This window comes from Chironomus tepperi, unplaced genomic scaffold (genome assembly GCF_022539635.2).
Source record: "Chironomus tepperi strain 1889 unplaced genomic scaffold, CSIRO-AGI_Ctep_v1 contig_298, whole genome shotgun sequence".
Classification (NCBI taxonomy): Eukaryota; Metazoa; Arthropoda; class Insecta; order Diptera; family Chironomidae; genus Chironomus; species Chironomus tepperi.
The window spans coordinates 3,205,338-3,227,665 of record NW_027226420.1 but is presented as its reverse complement, the minus strand read 5'-3'; the positions used below and the strand labels follow the sequence as shown (position 1 = coordinate 3,227,665).

Below are 22,328 nucleotides of genomic sequence, written 5' to 3'. Positions count from 1 at the left end.
TGTATGAAAATGAATTATATCGCTCGTAGCCATAATTTTTAGCTTCTAAGATATGTACGTATGCTTTGTGCATAACATTACAATGTTATTCATAATTCCAGAAATACACCATTTGTCAGACATGTAATCTCTGCATACGTAAGACTTTAATGTAGTTTACCGAGTAAAGTGATTATTTATTTATGCTAGAAACCATGAAGCATTATCGATACTCAACAAAATGGGAGTCAATGCCACCTAAAAATTAATTTTTATTCTCCCACGCAATGAATTTTTGTTCTCATTATGCTTAATATGATAAAAACTCGCTTCCGTCATGTCTTATAAGAAGACATTGTTAACCGAAACGATACAAAATTTATGAAATGATTTTTATCGTATTTTATGCATAAAAATTGTACAACTGAATATTCCCATCATGACTATAAAAAAGGAATTCTTATCGCATGAAAAATAAAAATGGAATAAGGAGTGATGCTTGTGCTTGTGGAAAGCATTTTACACTTCTTTTTCGACTTTTTTTTTAAATTTATTGTTATAGAAAACTTAGTGGAACGAGTTTCTTTTTCTTTCTCTGCAAACCACCTAGAAGCATCTTCATCAGTAATGAAATCACATTTTTATTTATGATGAAACTTGCTTCTTTGTAATTTTCTTGTGAGCAATTTTTTTGTGTGCTCATAATTTGGTGGATTGTGTTTGTTTTTGGAATTGGGGTCAGATTGTCTAGGAAAATGTTGCTCTACTGTGGACGGTCTGTTCTTACTGTTTTTGGTCTGTTCTTACTGTTTTTGATTTAAAGTTTGTCATATTTGAAAATTTTTGAGCATTTTCGGTCAGTTTTGATCATATTCGGCTAGTTTTGATAATATTCGGCCAGTTCTTATGAATTTCGGACAGTTTCAATCTTTTTCGATCAATTTTGATCACTTTCGGCCAGTTTTAATCAATTTTTCGGTCATTTTTGGTTTCATTCGACCAATGCTGATCATTTTCGGCCAGATTAATATGTTTTGAACAGTTTTGGACAGTTTTGATAATTTTCGGCCAGTTTTGATCACATTCGGCTAAATTTGAAAATATTCGGCCAGTTCATATAAATTGTGAACAGTTTCAAACTTTTTCGATCAGTTTTCTTCTGTTTCGGCTAGTTTTAATGAATTTCGATCACTTTTGGTCATAATCGACCAGTTTTAATCAATTTCGGTCAGTTCAAAAATGATCACTTTTGATAATTTTCGGCCAGTTTTTGTATATTGTCAAAAGTTTTGGATAATATTGAACATTTTCGGCCAGTTTTACTGTTTCGAACAATTTTGGGACACTTCTTATCATTTTAGGCTGGTTTTGATCATTTTCAGTCAGCTTTGGTCATTTTCGATCAGTTTTTATCGTTTTCAGACAATTTTTTATACCTTTCAGCTAATTTTGACCATTTTCGGCCAGTTTATGACTCAATTATTTGAAAATGCGTTACATCAACCCCCAAAAAGTATCTCAATTGGACTTTCTTTCTTCCTTAATGATCATTTCTCCACACAAACAATTTTCTGCTATTTTCTTTTCTCATTTCTCCTTCTTCCACACATTTTCTCTATTCTATCTGATGTCAGAAGAAGTTCATTACAAAAGGACTGTGTTGTGTACGGAATGAATGAAGCACAAAGTCATAACAATTTAATTAAATTATAATATACGCTCTAGCAATGGCTTCGCGCACATATATATCATATTCGAATAATTTATAGTCATTATTATTATTATTATTATTATTCATTCTTGTTCCTTTCTTTTCCTATTCATTCATAATTCTTTATTCATGCTAAAAAGAAGTGAAAAAGGAAAATGAATTTTTCGCTAGAGAAATTATGATGAAAACTGCATGAATGGAAGTAAAGTTAAAAAATTATTTTTTTCAATAGCAATAGTAAGGCATGGAAAATTGTAGACCAGAAGATTTCGCTGAAAAATATCAACTAAGAATTTAGATTAAAATTCATAACGGAATGAAAAGTATCATGGAGATTGTAAAATGCAATTTATTTGATTGCATGATGCAGATGCATTGTTTGGACAATTCTGATGAAATTTCATCAATTTTAAAAGTTTTTTATTCACAGAATTCTGGGTTAAGTATTGCCTATCTCTAGCTTTTTACTGTGAATTTACAATTTGAATTGCTGAAAAATTCACAATTTTGATTTTAAGCTCATGTCTGCCTTTATGATTTTCTAATTTGAAAATGAACTTTTCCGGGTAAAAGTAAGGCTATGTCGGACATTATAAGACTTTATTCAGAAGCCACATAGAGCTTGATGTGGATTTGTGTAGATTGCTTTATTTTTCGCTTGAAACTGCTTTATACTTACTTACTTTGGTAGTCATACGGATCAATTGTTTCATGGAATGTCTACATATCGATTAATAGAGCTGAAATTCCACAAATCAATCGGAGTCAAGAAGAATTTGACTATTTGCAAATTAATGAACATTGCAAAATTTTGGAAGTAATGCATCAGATGGTAGGAAAGCAGAGGATCGACGAGGAAGTGGATTTTTGGGTGTAACCCTTCCTTCCTCCCTCTTTCCTCACCCTCCTTTATTTGGACAAAATTCTTCATTTCTTAGGATTTTTTTAAGGACAATATTTCCAACATTTTACCTAGGCAGAGTATTAATAGAATCCAGTGGTGGACAACCTGTGTGCCACGGCACAGTAATGTGTTGGAAATAAAACATGGGAAATTCCACAAACCGTATGTCGTGTTAGTTTTGATCAAAGCTTACCATTAAGGTGTCCCGTGTTGCAAAAAAGGTTGTCCACCACTGATCTTCATCAAAATCATTCCAATAGAATATTTCAATTACAAAACAGCATGAACTTCCTCAAGACAGAAATTAATCATACAAAATGTTTATTTCATCAGATTTTATAATTCCCCTGAAAATCATCCTTAAGCTTGTTAAGATTCTCATTTTTTGATAATCATTACATTCATTCTCCCCTCCCTCAACAGCTTTAGGATGTTTTATTGTTGTTGCAATTTCACCCACTCTGCAGCAACGTCGAGGAACAGAAAATAAAAAAAAAAAGTATATAAATTTTCTTATTCACGCTATTTTTGAAGATGGCGAGGAATTTAATATGCCTTAAAATGAAATATCAACATTATGATTTCCATAGCTATTATTGTGTCTCATCCACCTTCCATATACATCCTCGTGCCAGTATTCTTTAGCACTCCGCAACTCAAAATTGTTTTTATCCATTTTCCAAATGAAATAATACGAGAGGGAAATGAAGAACAAGACAAAAAAATTCCACCAGAGACTGTCGCACATAAAAATAAAAAAAAAGGCAAAAGAATTCATTTCTTTTTGAGGACTTTGAAATTAATCATCGTAGACATCATGAAGCATTCTTATGGACCAATTCCTACTTTTCCTTTTCATTTTTTATGTTTATAACAAAGGAGAAGAAATGAAGAAATCTTATTTTTATGTTGAGCAGGCTTTCTTCCTTATTTTTGGTGAAGTTGGATGAGGGGAAATGCTGATGTCAACTTGTCTGTCTGTTACTGAATTTTGTGATTGTTGGAATGATGTGTATCTGCTGGTAATTGCTGAAAACCTCATGGCTGACTTCTCAAAGAAACTGAAAATTCTTCTTGTGAAGTATGTAAATTTTATACAAAAATCTCGAGGATGCTTGAGGATCTTGAGAAGTTTGAAGATGCTGAAGTTCAATTTTGAGACTGAAATCTTTAGCTAAAGTCTAACTCAGTGTTGTCCAAACATTTCTGTGCAATGACACACCTTGGTTGTAAGATTCGAAAGAAACTGGAGACGCCATGTGTACCTCCAGTCATGGACAACTCTGGTCTATCTCTTAGGCTGATAAAATATCAATAACCTACCGGTTCTCAAGTATTTTGACCCTTATCGGTGGTCTATACTATCCTGAGCTAGCTGAAGGTCCTAAATGATAGAAATGACTTTAGTGGCTCCCTACGTTCGTTTAAATGAATATCCTTTCTTAAGACAGCTTCTGTCAGTTCCTAATGCCTAACACCTTTTCATGGTTGCTTATACATCTGCTCCAAGAGTTCCTCAGTCTACATCAAGATCTCTTACAATACCGAGATCTTACCATTACTACATTACATACAGCAATATGCGCCATCACCCATAAACCCCTCAAACCTCCCCAACTTCTTTTTGTTGTCCTCGCTTACCATTTCTATGGAAATTTTCTCTTATTCTTCCATCAGAAAATCCTCCTTTTGAGATGTTTTTATGTTATTTTGAGAAAACAAAACATCTTTATATCCACCTGAAACGCAACGTAGCTTGTTTTTGTCATGTTTATTCGTCATTTGAGGTAAATAATCGCCATTTCAAGAATGATGTGACAAAATGTCCTAATTCCTTACAAAAAAAACTTTTTTTGTGCTATTCTTCTAGTTTTGCGCATTCAATAAAGCTTCTCAGTTATGAGTTTTGTTGTATTCGAGTATAATAAGCTTACAGAATCACAGATTGGACATTAGAGTTTAACAATATCAATTTCAGCATCAATAATTGTTTGTAGTGTTAAGTTTGTAGGATCGAACTATAATATTTAGTTTCAATTACCATGTAAGAGGATTAATAATTATGATTTTGTGAATTTTCAATCAATTTTGATGAGCTTGGTTGAGTATTTGGGTCAATGATGATATCAGATGAAGTTTGGAAGAGGTAAGCTTGCTTGTTGGCTTATTCATTGTGGATTATTAGTCATCTAACGGATTTTGATAGGAAGAACTGGAATAATGTAGGTTAAGACTGCATTTGAGGGATTGTGGAAGCTAAAGTCTGACTCTAAAGCTGACCAAATGTCAAGAACCGCTAAATACACCGTTGCAGACCGAGCTATGTGTCCGTTGACGGATAACCCTATCCAAAACACCTTGTCTGACAGGTGGCAGCCCTATAATCAGACTAGGGATGTTAAGGGAGACATGCCGCTTACAAATTGTTGACCTGACTCTGCTCCATGTGCCTACATGACCTGATCTTCAAGTTTTCGTATGAAAATTAAGAAATTTATTCAAATTCTGACCCCAAATCCATTCCACCTACTCACCAATCTCATCCAACATCATTGCATCCACAACGTCTCATTCCAAGAAGGCCAAAACAAAAAAATCACAACCACTTTACATTATTGCTACAAAACTACACGTGTACAATTTAATGTCCCAAAGCCTTTCACTTCTTGATGACCACAGTCTTCTTTTTGCCATTTCCATTTCCTTGATTTCTTTTTGTGTCCATTTTTATTTCTCACTTCTAACATTTACGAAGTAAACTGAAATAAAATAAAGTGCAAAATTGTTTGTTGTCGATGACCAGTGCTTCATATTTTTCTTTTGCTTCCTGCTGTATAGCATGTCAACTTTCGCTCTCGTTTTTATTCTTATGCCATTTTTATTTTATTTAGTTCTTTCTTCTTTGTCAATTCTTTCATTTTTATGAGATTGCTGGTCGCATGTCCTATGTCAGGGGGTTATTCGGGGGAGGCAGGAGATGCATAGGCAGGGGTTTGAGGGTCAAAACCCTGCAAAAATTCTTCAATTTTCTAGGGTTTTTTGGGGAAAAAATTCTAAATCCACCACGGAGAGGGAGAAGAGGGTGGGGGGTACCCTCTCTGCCTACACCCCTGTCCCTTCATGTCCCTCACACCACATTGCCTGTTTTCATTTTCCATTTGTGTGTCTATAAAACTTTGATTTTACGATATGTAATCATCGTCAAGCCGGACACATTGTATTGTGTATTTTGTGACAATTGAAAATTTTCTGCTTTTCTGTGCTGCCGACAATTGCAAAAATGGTAAATGTCAGCCTGTCACAAACAGCAAGCGGCTGCCTTTTCTCGTTCATTTATTATGCGACTATCTGAAAATTTGGAATTGCATGATAATTATACATATTTTGTGTGGCCTGCTTGCCATTTAGTTTTTTTTTTTTTTGGGTATGGAATGAAAAGTTAGTCAACGACAGCGACAGCGAAAAATATATTTTTATTACTTATCTCAAGCGCCAATGAGTCAGTCATCCGACAACAATTCATTAATATTTAATTTTTTTTTTTTTTTGAGATAAAGAACATGGCACCACAATTGAGTTTTTGGTTGAGTGGAAGTGTATGGACTGAAATGGAATGAAATGTGCTTGTTCGTTATGCTCTTTTCTGTTTCTGGAACATATCGCAATTGGAACGACTTCATTCTCTTAATTAAAAAGCAATTATGTGATTATTTAATAATGATATCGAACGGTTTTGCTACAGAATGATATTGACATGGATGGGTAGTATTAAATGGTTTTTTAAATGCTGGAAGTGAGAAGCATCATTAAGATAATTTTTTTTTCTTTCTGCTCTCATTCTGTTCTTAATTTGTGTTTATTTCTCTTTTCTTTTGGTTTCTCTGGGGTAGTGATACATCTGATGATGTACGAGATTCTTCTTGGATATTAGCATGGATCTTTTCTTTTGTCTTTATTTAATGATGATTTTGTTCAAGGTTGTGTAAGAATCTTGTAAGGTTTTTTGGTGCGTTTTGGTTCATTTTTGGTTCATAAGAGCGGATGTATTCATTGCCATGTTTATAAGATTTAGTCATTGAAGCTCATTGGTGGGTAAATATATGGGTGGAGTTGTTAATCAAGTGATTGAAGATGACTCGTTTCGAACAAAACGGGTTCGATTCCTATCAAATCTAATTAATACAGTAGATGTGTCCGTTAAGCTTGGATTTTAATTTCTCAAATTTATATGAAGTCGAGTTTACTTTAGTCGAATTTTATGTACAAAATCTTAGTTGATACTGAACTTTGGGCGATACCAAAAGGTCACATGCCACTGAATTTAATCAAAATAGGGATTTTCATATCAGAAATACCCTTGAATTATCAATTGAGAACTATTTGTAGTAAATGGTCATATATTTGTCATTGGGCAAGCCATATCACTGTTCCGGAAGGCATAAGGCATGGACAGGGTCAACCCCAGGTCCAGGGTTACTCTGGATTTTATGTATTTTCAATGTAGTTTGCCTTCAGCAAGTCTTTTGAAAGTAAATTGATTCAAAGGTTGAAAGAACAATTGCACATGAGCAAAATGCCATCAGATTCATAAACAGCGATGACCAACTCATGGTAGCAAAAAAATCATCAAGGTCAGCGAAGTTTTACGATGGGAGTGCAATAATTCAGAATCTGATATAAAAAACTTTGAAACATAAATTTATTTATTTTTTTTTATATCTTGATATAAAAGTAAAACTTTCTTATTCCTTTAGTACCAATAAAAAGCTCGCATGTGCTCATAAATGAACACACATTTCGAAAGATAAATGAAGCAAGAAATTATTTAATTTGTTATCATCAAGAATCAATTAAAGTTGAGGCAGATGCACGATAAAGCATTCAAATTATTCAAGAGAAAATTTTAATGTGAACATTCTTCTCATCACGTTCCAATGAGGCTATTATGTGCTTGGATAGGGTTGCTGTCAAGCTTGTGTTTATTGAAGAATGTACGGAACATTAAAATTCAGGAATTCCAAAGAGAAATTTTAATTTCGAAAGTGAAAATTCAAATTTTTAAAGTAAAATTCTAATTTCGAAAGTGAAAATTCTAATTTCGAAAGTGAAATTTTAATTTCGAAAGTGAAATTCTAATTTCGAAAGTGAAATTCTAATTTCGAAAGTGAAATTCTAATTTCGAAAGTAAAATTCTAATTTAGAAACTGTCAATTCTAATTTCGAAAGTGAAATTTCAATTTCGAAAGTTAAATTCCAATTTTAAAAGTGAAATTCTAAATTCAAAAGTTAAATTTTATTTTCGAAAATCGAATTTCAAAAGTGAAACTTTAATTTCGAAAATTCGATTTTAAATTCGAAACTAATTTCGAAAGTTAAACTTCGAAAGTAAATTTGACTCTTCCTAAAAACAATTCTTATTTGCCTGTTTGATATAAAATTAATCGAATTAATATCAAGTTTCTCGAGCTTCTACACTACATAGGAAATGTGAGAAGAGCTCTAACCTCATCCTGAAATATCGAATATAAATGGTGGAGTATATAAGATTGATGTTTGGGTAAGCAGGCGGAGAGGTGGAGTAAAAAAGGATATAATTTCTCATGGTTCACTCAACATTATCATCATTATTGGAAAATATTCTATAATCGAACACATTTGGTCTAGTAGACTTTTCACTATATGTGTATGTGTAAAGCACTTACTGGATCAAATGGATATATAGAGGAATAGGAAAGTGAAATTGTTTATCGAGATTAAAGACGAAAATACATATTATAGGTCGAGATATCTATCCGGGGAGAAATATATTGAAGAATTAAAATGTTACGAACAATGAAGCACACATGTATAGTGTAGATGGACTTAAGGACGGGACGAAAAGTGATGAAATTGTTTATTTTTAATCAATATAGATACTGGACAAACATGATCTCAAAATAACATAACATATAAATCCATCTTTCGAATGATACTGTGGCGATACTTATATTGAGTTATATGGAACTCAAGTGAGATGTTGAGTAGACCCTTAAAGCCCCAAAAAATTCCTCACATTCACAAAATATATGTTTCATGCTGATATCGATCTTGTGATGCTTTATTATTATCGTTGTTGTCGCATATCTCTCTCTCAGCCTTTTTTTTGGTATTATATGGAGATAAATGGCAAATTGAAGGAAATCTACTCAGGCTATTTCAGTTCAGCAATACATAGCAGTCGTATCGGCAGTAAAAGTACTGAAATTAATGACTTTTGATGCAGAATTATTGTCGGATTGAATTTTAAATGGTGATGTTGTGACTTGTTTGGTTGATGCAGCAATTAGAAGGATTTGAACTCGTTCCTGGAATGGTTTAAGGTTCTTAGGTGTATGCTGTCAGTATGTCTGGTTTTCTAGAGACAATACCAGTATATTAATCATACATCTACCATGCTTCATCCCATAAAATTCCAAAAAATGCGTCAACATCCCCAAAATTCTCTCACTAACTAACTTTAATTCCCCTAATTCCAATTATTCAATTTTCAACTAACAATATTTTCTCATTTTTTCACAAACTTTATTTATAGCTGGATCGCGGAGCGATAGTGAAAAAGCAAGTCCCGTAAAATATTCTGTGATGGTATTCGTACATGGTGAGTCGTACGAATGGAATAGTGGAAATCCATATGATGGAAGTGTATTAGCTAGTTACGGACAGATTCTAGTCGTTACAATTAATTATCGATTAGGTGTGCTTGGTAAGTGAGCTGTGTGACTGCATATAGGATCCTTAAATTGATGCAAATCTGTTAAATTTTCAGGATTTCTAAACACAAATGTTGATCGATTTTCAAAGTCACCAGCCAACTACGGCCTGATGGATATTCTCGCGGCACTACATTGGATACAAGAGAATATCGAAGCATTTGGCGGTGACAGTAAAAGTGTCACATTAGCAGGTCACGGTACCGGTGCTGCATGTGTTCATTTCCTCATTGCCTCACAGGCTGTGCCTGATGGACTTTTATTTCATCGTGCAATATTAATGTCCGGTACAGGACTTGCACCATGGTCACTTGTTGGTGATCCTGCCTATTATGCTGCAATCGTTGCACATCATGTTAATTGTTCTGTTGATTTACCTCATCAAGCTTTATTGAAATGTTTGCGTGACGTTCCTATGGATTCACTCCTGTCGACGCCCATCCGATTGCCTGAATTTGGCAATGCTTTTGGACCAAGTGTCGATGGTGTTGTTATTGGTAAGTTTTGATATATTAAATATTTTGTTTTTGTTGGCATAGACAACAGTCCCAAAAAAACACTAAGCTCATCCGTACGTAGAATGACAATAAAAATCAGAGCGTATCCAATAATCTTCTCACGTTTTGCTTTTACAACTTTACTCATAATATTTTTCATACGTATCATGAATTTAATAACATTTTATGTTCCATAGATACTGGCGATTATAATCAGCAGGATCCATATGACTTTGGTAGCAATAGTGGCAGTGAAGCAAAACGACAAATGCACTATCAAAATAATCTTAATATAATAAATTCAGTATTGTTAAGGAAATTAGCTATAAACAAATTATCAAGGTAAGCACGACCTAATCTTCACAATTTGCTGTACTTTCAAGACCTTCACAGTTGATGGCATGCTTATAATGATTCCCATTTTGATGGTTTCTTACTCTTGGAATTTTATTTTTATTATCTACGTAGGTACGATTTATTGGTAGGCGTAACTCGTGCAGAATCATATTTTATATTTAATGCCGGTGATGTACAGTATGGAATTGAGTCAGATCGTAAGACGAAAATTTTAAGAACTTATGTGCGTAGCACTTATAGTTATCATTTAAATGAAATTCTCGCGACAATTGAGAATGAATATAAAGACTGGGAAAAGCCTGTACAGCATCCAATTAATATTAGGTAAGCATTTATTGACATTGATTTGGAACTGACACTTGATCCCAAATCAATCAAATTGATGAATTTTCAACTAAATTATTCAAAAAATTTTCATTTATTTTATTGAAAATCATTTAGAGACGAGACCTTAGAGGCATTAAGCGATGCTCAAGTTGTAGCTCCCGCAACATTAACTGTTGACTTACATTCAGCCGATCATCGAAATTCATTCCTTTATGTGTTCGATTATCAGACAAAGTTTGGTGACTATCCTCCGGTAAGAATTGAATTTTTGAGATTATTTATTGATATTTTATATGAAAATCTATTCGTACAAATTTGATAAGACAAGTTTTAACTGGCAATAGTCATAGACAGCCAAGTTGTAGATGAACAAGTCGTAGTCGACCAAGTCGTTGTCCACCAAGTTGTAGTCGACCTAGTCGTAGTCGACCAAGTCATAGTCGACTTAGTCGTAGCTGATGATTTCCGATGCCGAGACCAAGACTTCACGATCTCAGTCTCGAAATTTGTTGAGACTTCGGAAAACTTTCTTGTATTCTTGGTGTTGGTGTCGGTCTCGTCCTCGGTCTCGAGAATTTGTTGAAATCAGAACTTAAGACAACCCTAGTCCACCCTAGTCATAATGTATAGCGTCCGGGGCTTTGGCGGATAGGTTATGGAGTGATAATAATCAAAGGATAATCATTGTATGAGTATAATAAATGACAAAAGCTATATTTACTTTAATTGACGTCACAGAGCTTGATAACTCATGGCTGTGAGTCATACTTTAAGTGCAGTTAAAACTGTTCTTTTTCTATCTATCGACTGCCCTAACATACATGCTCTTGAGAGATGGCTCAGCTTAGATATATAAGTTGCTTGAGAGCATTGGTTTCAGCTTGCTCTGCTCTTGAGAGCACTGTCTTAGCCAGCTAGAACTAAAAATCGACCTGTACAGTCTAATGATTGTTGCTTGCTTCTTACAAGTCAATGCAAGCATCAGAAAAACACTGATATCCTTCGTACTGCTCATAATGCAACCTAAAGACGAGATATACACGCTATAAAGCTACAATCTATAAGTGCACCAAGAATATGCTCCAATTTCACCACCCTTATTGTCCTAAACAATTCAATGTTGCCAAAATATATCAATTTTCAAATTAAGTTTGAATATCACCATTTAAATTTGATAAACTTTAATTCAACTTTAATTTGATTATTTAATTTCAAAATTTAATTCCAAATCATTTAATATAATAGGTAATTAAATCCAATATAATTGGATATATTGTTGAAAATTGAGCAATTTTATTCGGTAAAATCAATACAATAGAAAATAGTCAATCAATTATTTTGTCTATAAATAGTTGAACATACAAATCGAGGTTCATAAATTCTTAAATAGACTTCCCATCCTCATCATAAACATCAGTTCAGCATAAACTAATGAACAAACAGCATGACATTCATAATTTATTCAAAAAATATATATTTATTTACCCCCAATAGAAATAAACTTTTAATGAGACATGAAAGGAGACTTGACTATCATCAATATTTTTTTGAGGATGTTCTTATTGCCAAAAAAGAGTTTTTTTCAATTACGTAAAAAATGAATTTTTTAAAGAAAATAATGTTGAAGAAGCATCTTCACTTCCTTTTTCCTCTGCTTCCTTATAAAGCTTAATCAATCATAGTTGAAAAGCTTTGTTAAGCTTCAATGGGGATTACAAAAATGGAAATTGTATAGATATGGAACATATGAAGCATAAACTATCTACACGTATAATAAACAAAACTTGATATTTGTATGGAATGTAGATGCTGAAAGAAGCACAAGAAGTTATACATGATAAATAAATGTTCAGACATACATATGGATATATACATATATATGTGGATGCAGAGGTGGGAATTCTTAATGTTGATCAGGAGGTCTTAGTTAGGACTGGGGCGTATCCAGGTGGATGGGTTGTGGTCAAACCATCCATATTATTCTTTTTGGAGGAAGTTCTTGAATTTTCTAGGGTTTTTTGAGACAAAAATTCAAAATTCTCGCTAATCCAAAATTGAATCTAACACCGAATCAGAGTCATCGGCTTTGTGCTGTTCGGATATGCCAAATACGGTTGATATAGTCCCTTTAGGATACTTTACCGTCCTTTAATCATTGTACATCAATACAGAGACATATCAGTGCTTTGGTGTCATGTGTTTCCATTCAGAATTGTTCTCCAGAAGTCACATGCCCTAGAAGTGTCCGAAAATTCGGTCCCAAGTCGACTGGACTCTGGTCTGAGTCTGGGTTTCATTGAATCTGGTCTGAGCTTGAGTACTGCTGACATGAAGCTGGATTTTCGGACATTTCTACGTCGTATGCTTTCCAGATTCCCAGCCTAGAAGATTGAAGAGAAGAGACTTCATGCTACGTCCATGATCCCCAATATCCACCTCTCCACAATTCTCTGAATTCCCTCCATCTATCCACATCCCATCTCTGCTCATGAATCTGTAAATTTATCACACAAAAAGACTTTTTTCTTTCTTCTTCTTTTCTACTTTTCAAACGAAAAAAAAGGAGAAACAACAAACAAAATCATAAAATTGTATGGATGAATTCGTATCTGTGCCTGAATGTGGAAGTCGAGAATAAATTATTTTTCACCTTTCATCCTTTCTCAGTTGTTTACCTTTCTGTAAATTATTTCTTTTTTACTCCTTTTTTTTCATAGAAATCCAATATTTGAATAACTTTAAGGGATTCGTTTGCTTTACAGTGTGTATCTGGTACATGATAAATGTATATGCATGGTTTCTAGATTATTGGATTTTAAGGAAATGTCTGATAGATGTAAGGCAGGATGTAAGGATAGAAATTGAAATTTTGAATAATGAATTTTTCTTGACTTGGAGTTTTGGGGTGTTTTTGTGAGATTTTGGTACTTAGTGTGGGTGTATGAGGATAGTTAGGAATCAGGGGTGGTCAAACCTTGCTACCCACACCCTACCTTGCTGCTCTTCCTTCTAAACTACTACTTCTGGCTTCATCTCTGAGAAGTTGGACTAAAAATTGAATTTCGGAATTATTAAGGCAAAAAGGCATTGAGGCATGAAGGCATTGAGGATTTTGAGGAATCTTTTCCAAGAACTCCATCTAAGTGTGATACAGGACATCCTTAAATCAACATAAATTCCTCCCATAATCAATACCAACCCACCTACATCCTCCTCACACAATTCATAATATATTCTTATTATATACATCCATATTCATGTACATCATGGATACATATAGTCATTAATTCATCTAAGCATGAATGAGGATGAGTGACATGTGAAGGATTGATGTTCCTTATGGGAATTGTACTAGCTAATTCAAAAAATTGTATTTGACTAATTTTCGAAATATTTCCTCTGGATTTTATCCACGAAACATAATGCAAATGATGAGGATGTTGCACAGATCTATAAATAAAGCCACAACTGAATGTGTCATTCAAGTGAGAATGCGGGGATGTATGGAAAGCGGAAATATGGTTTTAATGCATATTTTATGCACAGTTCTATTGTTTGTATCGTTTTGTTTCAATTTTTCCTTTTTTTGTTCCTCAACGTCGACTTGAATCGATTCTGTTATTGTTTTACCATGCATGACTTTCAATCTAGTTTTATTATCATTCTCCTTAACATGCTGTAATGTTCATTTTAGATTTTTTTATTATTGAGAAAATTGTCATACAAATCTGGTATTGTGTGGAACAGCTTATTGTTACTTTTACATATATGGTAAGGAGTATGGATGGTGCAAATACGACATAAAGCATTTCAATGAACAGTTAAGGCTCTTACGATATCGTACTTTATCATATTTAACTCATTTTTACATTCCTTTATTGCTTTTTCGTGCTATCTTCCTTCTTATTCTGCTTGTGTCGCCACACTTACTTCGTAGTTTCTTAGAGAAATGTCATTGAGGTCATTCATTGGCGATGCTACTCAAGGTGTCTTAAAGTTCACTAGTTGTAAGGGTTCTCGATGCCTATCGCTGTCTACTGAATTACCCAAGTCTCTACTTCTTTCCATGGTTTCAGTCTCGAGAATTTGTCTAGAGAATTTGTCGAAACCGAGACTTCGGGAAACCTTAACTGATTGTACAAAACTGCCTTAAATTGTGGACGTCATAAGTGGATGAGTGCAAGTTATTGTGTCAATGCAAATCAGATTCAACTTCAGTATGGAATAGATAGAGAGCCCAACTTCGTTCGAATTATTTCGTAATAATTGAACAAGCCCCTATCCTGTCTTTTACAGCAATAGCCATAATCTCTTTAAAATTCCTAGAAATACCACAGACTCAAATCCTTTGTGAAAAACCACAAAACTGAACAATTGAGTCACAAAAAAATTCAATTAAGGATAAAATTTCAGAATAGTGAAAGAATGTTGATGTCAGGTGAGAATCGGAATGTCTATGGACATTGTCATGCTTTATCGCCCACAAAATGACTCAAATTTCCTGCAAATTCCAACAGTTTAATCAGAAAAAATCTCTAAAAATCGATTTCGCGACTGTAAATTTGCTGCGATTTTCATAACCTCAACAATTCACCAAAACATATGCAAAGGAAATTCGTTCATAGCATGAATTAAATAAAACAAGTAGCAGCAACGACAACAAGTCAGTCACAAAAAAATAAAAATAGAATTCATGAATGAATGAATGGAATAAATTATCGCACATTGAGGAGCATTTTGTAGTTCCATTTCCTTCAAATATTGTAAAGTTACAATGGTAACGAAATCATGAACATAAAAAAAGTTATTTCCACTTCAGTTCCAACGATAAACTTTATTTTCTTATTCTTTGTATCCATTACTGCTCATTTTTATCTTGTGTGCAAACTTGTGCCAGGTTGTGTGCTGATTTCATAACTGAATATTAAATTTCATTTATTTTAATTAATACACAAAAAAAATACTATGGTCAAAAAAAAAGAAGATGAAGGCACACAGCAATGTGTTGCTTTTGGGAAATTAGAAAGCCTTTGTTCCTCAATTTGGTTCAATTATCAAATTTCAGCTCATGAAAATTCAATTGGATTTCATGAAAATTATGGAAAATTAAATTAAAAGAATTTAACCTCCAAAAGGGAAATGCTTTAAATGAATATATACAGATGTGATGACCTTGACGCATGCATACAGTTAGTTTGGATGTTGAATTTGGGTTGGAATGGCTGATGAGGACGTGTGATTGCTAAAATATAGCGACTTAAGTACCACAAGTTAGTTCAATAATCCAAAATCTGATATCAGGTCGGGTAAGGTGACTCTGGCGTCATGCTGGATTTAAACAAGACCTACATGACTCTGGCGTCGTACAGTAAATCTGACCAATATGACTTTGGTATCTTACAGAGTTTGAACAAAAGTCAGGCGGACCTGAGGATGAATATCGGATCGATTAACCGACTTGTGCTATCCGTTTGATTAACTAGCAATGAATCCTTTATAAATGTCTTTAGTTCTGTCAAAAAAATTGTATACAACTATTTTTTAGGATGAATAAATAGTGGCGGATCCAGAGGTGGGGTGTATTTGGGTTATGGACCTTAGAACCTGATTGTGGACAAAATTCTTCAATTTTCTAAGGTTTAAAAGACAAAAATTCAAAAAAATCCTTACATTTATACAAATTGTTATGTATATGTTCCTAATTACACATATCCAGACATCAAATCCGATTTTCCAATTGCTCAGATGTACTTGAGTCTTACATACTCAAACACTAAAATCAAAAGCGCATCCAAATACCAAGTTGTCGAGTTGAACTCAATTGATGAACGAAAATTCAATTCAAATCCAACAACCCAGAACAATACATATCCCAAAAAGTAGTCAGCTTGAATTATTATTAAGTATATTGAATATACATAACCATGCACAAATGCATTTTAGCCAACCAAACCTCATTTCAACAAAAATTTTCCGCTCTTACATTGTCGACTCAACTCAAATCATGTTTAAAACTAAAATTCAGTAATTGGAGAAGTTTTATGCTCAAAATTTAACACATTGCCATTGTTCTACCTAAAAATAGACCAACGTTATGCTGCATTGTACGAATAGATTTTCACTTAAATATAAAAATTCATCTAAAAATTTTCTGTTTTTATTTCCATTTTGTAAAAAATTTTGACACGTCCGTTCTACATGCATCATATATAGCGACAGGGATGTATTCATGGCGAGGATTTACCATACTTTTTTGGTGCACCACTTGTTGGTGGTCTTTCACATTTCACTAAAAATTACACAAAGGCTGAAATGCTTCTGTCAGAAGTTGTAATGCTTTATTGGTCCAATTTTGTTAGAACCGGGTTAGTATGAAGCACATGCGAATTGTTTTGTGGATTTATAATAAAAATTTTTTAATTAAAATTTATATTCACAGAAATCCTAATGAACAACAGGATAACCGGGATAGAGGAAAAGTCAAAAATGTTGAATGGACGCCATATGAGAATGTCCATAAAAAGTTCCTCAATATTGGTAAGTTAATATTGAATATTTTATTGAATAAATTGATGAAATTTTGTGTCTGGTTGTGATGGAGATATTGAAAAGTAATTGACGGTTTTACGAAAATTGGCATTGCAACTGTGCCTTAAGGTTTGAAATATTTTACGTAGTTTTATTTAAATTTTCTAGAACATATAAATTAATTATTGATGATTGATTGAAGCTTCATTTTTTTGTAAATTGCATTTCTGAAAATTTTGAAAAGTGGTAGTCAGGAGTGTCATTTACATGAATTGATGCTTAAAGGTGATTTCGCTAAATTGGATCACGAATCGAGGATATTGCGAGCCCTCGAGTAGATTCTCTTGTCTGTTTGCATTCTGTTGCTTTCTTTGCCCATGTTGGTTACAAAGGCGGTAGGTTGCGAACCTTATCAATCCTATCTTGATTCTAGGATAGGGCTGTTACCCTTCAAGCAAGGTTTAGACAGGCATTAAGAATATCCTTTTAAGTACATATCCCGCACAGAGCATTGTTGTCAGCGGTGCATTTACTGGTAACATGGATAACAACGAGAAGGACATAACCCTTGATAGGTGGTCAGCTTTGGACTTGAGAGTACATCCGGCAGGGAGTGTGTTTGGAATTTTGGAGCTTTCCTCCATTTCATATTCAATTTGCTAAGAACTATCATGAAAAATTCTCAAAATGGTTGCCAGCGGTCCATTTATTGGTAACCCTCAGAAATTTTGAGTTTCATACAAAACAGTTTCAAATTTACAACCCCTCTTAATCCCTCCTCACCCCTCTCTCCCCTGATCCTCACAATATTTCCATCTTACACCCCTGACATGACCTCATAATTGAACTTCCTTCAACCTTCAAATTTCTCATAAAAATACATAAAGAACCCCATAATATATTCAGCATAAATAAGCGGAAAAATTCACCAACAGCAGTAAGAAGAACTAAATAAATTTACCAAATCCAAAAATTAAAGCAATCGCGGACCGAAAATTATCCCAACAACCAACTCGAGTGAAAAAAGAAAAATTTATTTTTCAAGATATTTTTTATCTACTCGCATAATTTCAGCACCGAATAGCGCTGTTCATTGTGTTAGTTTGAATACAATTCACAATTTTTTCTTCTCTCCTCTACCTACCCCAACTAGATTGCTTCCGTTTCGACCCTCTCGCTGAAAAAAAAAATGAACAGTGGGGAAAGAGGAAGAAAGCAATTTAATTAAAGCAATTGAGCGAGGAGCCACAGAATGAATGTAATTCATTCCAAAATAATTTCCTTATTGGGAACCTTTCTCAATCTTTGAAAATGTTCATCCTGAAAACTTTGCTTTTGATGCTGATACAATGAGTGTGTTTAAGATAAAGCCTTAAATTGGACGATTGGCGATGAAAGGATATAAAGTCTATTCAAATGTGAAATTTTTTATGTTTCATGGATATTTAGAGTTGATTAAGATGGGGTTTTTGGGGAAGTTTAATTTGTTCATGCTTGATTGTCTTAAGTTTGAATGTCACAGAGACGAATCAAAACGATTGCAAGGCTGAAATGATGTCGGCTCATGTCAAATTTAGTACAGATACGAAAGCAACACCACATGAGCCCATCATCTCAAAGTATTTCTTATCTCTTGTCTGTTAATTCACTCATTTGAACGTGTATATGCTCATCATTCTGTTTATCTGTTTGATGTTTATCCGAACAGCATAAGCCGAGTTAATCGATTCAAAATCCGACTCCAGACTGACGTGATTATAATATAGTTCCAAATCTAAATCCAATTCGGCATCAAGTCAGATTCACGTAGACCTAAAGCCAGATTTTTGATAGATTGACCGATTTGTGCTATTCAGGTATGTAATTGACTGGATCTAGCTTCCAAATTTTACATCTGCAGTAGCATTGACTGTTTAATATGAAGAATATGCCTGCGTTGTTTCTAATTTGCTGGATGGTCATTACAATGCTGTAAGAATTAGACGAATTCATGGAATTTCAACAATTGATTGAAAGATTGGCTTCTGATGGGAATCGAACTCACGTCCTTGTTGTCTAACCACTTGACCACAAAGACCAAACCTTAGAACTGACAGAATCATCTTCAAATGGTTCAATACTCTCCCAGAATTCCACTCACCTCAGACCCCATTTAACAACTTTTTTACCAAATCTTATAAATCGTTCTAAATTTGCATTTAATTTCAACAACTCAAAAAGAAGATTAAAGAATTTTATCTTGAAACTCAATCTTGTTTTGACAACAAATTTGTCTCTACAAACCTAAATCCCACCAAATTCTGAGAATTGTTTATGAAAATATTCTCCTATTTATGTCATCAAATGGATGCAATATCCATCGAAAAACAGCCTGAAAAGCATAAAAACATTTCAATTAAGATTTGATCAATTTAGATGCGAATTTTTACATTTGTAAAGAGATAAAATACATCACAGGCATCAGCATTCTTAGAAGTCGTCTTCAAAGGAAGCTTTGTTTAAAAAGCAAGAATATCGCAATTTTAAATGAGAACGGTTGAATGTTAAATAAAGGAAAATGACATGGAAAAAAAGGTCATGAAAATTGCCCCAAAAAAAATTTTAATCTGCACCTTTTTCACGTGCCATTTTCATTCCATATCTCCATTTCCGACCCTTAGCAATTATGATATATCAATTTACTCACAGAATCTCTATTTCCATTTTTTGCAGACACAAAACCAAAGCTAAAAAATCATTATCGAGCCCATCGATTGTCATTTTGGCTCAATTTAATTCCTGACCTTCACAAGCCAGGCAACGATGATGTTCCGTTATCGCATCATGAGCTTGAAAATGATGATATTAGTGATCAATCGAAGGCAACCGTAAAACCTTTAATACCACAACGTGACAAAATGAATGGATCGATATTGAATGGCACATCATCACATTATCCTGCATCGATGATCTTTAATTTAACAGCATTACGTAATAGTAATCGTAATAATAGCAACAATCAAATAAATTTAAATGGAAATACTTTGTCGAGTGGAAAAGCAAAAAATCAAGTTCCAGTACAGTCGATTGATCATGATTTATATGATGAGAATGCAACAACAAATCCACCAACAGAGGATGGTTTTGCAGCATATAGTACAGCATTGAGTGTGACAATTGCTATCGGATGCAGTCTGTTGATATTGAATGTATTAATATTTGCTGGCGTCTACTATCAACGTGACAAAACGCGATTAAATGAGCCGAGGGCAATAAAGAAGCGCAATGAGAATGGACAGATGCCAAACAACATATGCGGTGATCTCGAGTCATTAACAATTCATTCGAAAAGTGATCCGACGACAATTCTCGGACATCATCATTCATTACATCAGTTACCGCCACCGGAATTTGCAGACATGCCACTTATAACAAAACCATCAGGTCGCATACCACCGCCACCACATGCGCTACAAGTCGGTAGTAATTGTAACACTCTAAATAAGAAAAGTTGTGTAAAGAATAACATGAATCATCAGCATCAATCAACAAACATGGGTGGAGGTGGTGGTGTAAATTCAAACTCACAACAGAATCCGATGGATGAGCTACGTGTATGACGTTAAGTCACATTTGATGATGAAATTCAGGACATTTATTTATAGCAACGGAATCATTACCGTTACACTATACCTGCCATACTCGACGACATCGTTGTCATCATCATCAATGTGAAAAGAAATTGTTTAGTTAAAATTTATCATAAATTTTTTTTTTGTAGTTTATCAATGTAAATTTGTGTGAATAATTTATTGATTCATTGAGGATAAGGTGAAGCATTTAGGACATGTTACTGAAAATAATTTCTATGTAAGTATTAATAAGAATTTTAATAGATCAAAGTCAGAAGTTTGAAGAGATAAAAAAATTTGATGAGAAATGAAAAATCTTGTAATTTGAAACAAAATGTCTCGTATACGTTTCACGTAAATCCGCCGCATTCACTTTCAATACGTTAAATCATGTCTATTCATGCCTACTGAATTTTTGGAGTGAGTCGGTGAGTGAGTGATGACTTCATGAAATGTGGAATTTTAGAAATTTTAAAATTTTCAATTTCGAAATTAAATTTTCAATTTCTAAAGTTTTAATTTCGAAATTAGAGTTTTGACTTTCGAAATTGATGACTTGGAAAATTCAACTATAGATATTAAAAATTTTAACTTTCGAAATTGGAAACTTTAATTTTCGAAATTGAAAAAATTTAACTTTCGAAATTAAAATTTTTAACTTTCGAAATTAAACTTTTAACTTCGAAATTAGAAATTTTTCGAAATTGAATTGAAACTTTAACTTTAAAATTTGAAATTTCAAAAAAATTTAAATTTCAGAAAATTTTTCAAATTGAAATTTTAATTTTCATTTTTTAACTTTCGAAATTGAATACTTTTACCTTTGAAATTGAAAATTCCACATTTTATGGAACTTTGTATGATGATTAATCAAAAAAGGCAGCCAATATTTTTCTACCAAAATTTGTACTATTCAAATAACTTTATTTAAACAAAATTACCATAAAATATTAAATTAAATTTCTCGCACTGCCATCTCTCTGCTAAACACAACACAAGTCTCATATGAGGAGCTTAACATCCCTTAACTTTATATTAACACAAAAAATATTCCATACATCCAAATTAAAATTAGGTCAAACTTTTTCTCATAGTAAAATAAATAATAGTTAAGATATAAAAATCCCATCCGTGGTCCTTTCCTTTCACATCCGTAAATCTACTCTAATAAACTTTTTTTGGCCATTCTAAAAATTCATATTGAACAAAAATGATCCCACACAATTTGCTGATTTTCCCACACATTGATGTCACATCATGATATTTTTTTGACTTTCTCCAACCCCTCCCCACGTCCTTTGCATTCATAGCCATGCCATTCCTAGTTTGTTCACAAATTATTCACAGAGGGTGGAAATAAACTGACGATAATGATGATATTTGAGTGACATGGGAAATATTTCCTTCAAAAAAAAAAAAAAATCATTCATTGTACTTAAATGGACGCATTAGATCCTGTGATGTTGATGATGATAATGATTATTATGTTGTTGCCCCTGCTATGACGGTGGCCGTCAAAATATTTTGAATAGAACAATGGCTGGGGTAATTTTTAATGAGCGGTTGACGCAGTTGGAGCTTTATTTGACATAAAGTCTGACTGCAGAGGCTATGGACGGCAGTTACTAGTCTGATGATGATTGATACTTAAGTTCTGCATGTCCA

At 33.5% G+C, this 22,328-nt stretch overlaps 1 protein-coding gene across 1 annotated transcript in view; it reads left to right on the top strand.

Moving 5' to 3' along the window:
- The window catches only part of Nlg3 (Neuroligin 3), a 112,137-nt gene extending 91,061 nt beyond the window's left edge, over positions 1-21,076 (top strand). The window contains exons 4-11 of the mRNA XM_070642541.1: positions 9,166-9,336; positions 9,400-9,840; positions 10,038-10,182; positions 10,309-10,521; positions 10,639-10,777; positions 16,738-16,889; positions 16,964-17,061; positions 19,765-21,076. Of these exons, the coding sequence (XP_070498642.1) occupies positions 9,166-9,336; positions 9,400-9,840; positions 10,038-10,182; positions 10,309-10,521; positions 10,639-10,777; positions 16,738-16,889; positions 16,964-17,061; positions 19,765-20,651 (2,246 nt within the window). The 3' untranslated portion in view covers positions 20,652-21,076. The remainder of the gene's footprint in view (positions 1-9,165; positions 9,337-9,399; positions 9,841-10,037; positions 10,183-10,308; positions 10,522-10,638; positions 10,778-16,737; positions 16,890-16,963; positions 17,062-19,764) is intronic.
- Positions 21,077-22,328: the final 1,252 nt, after the last annotated feature.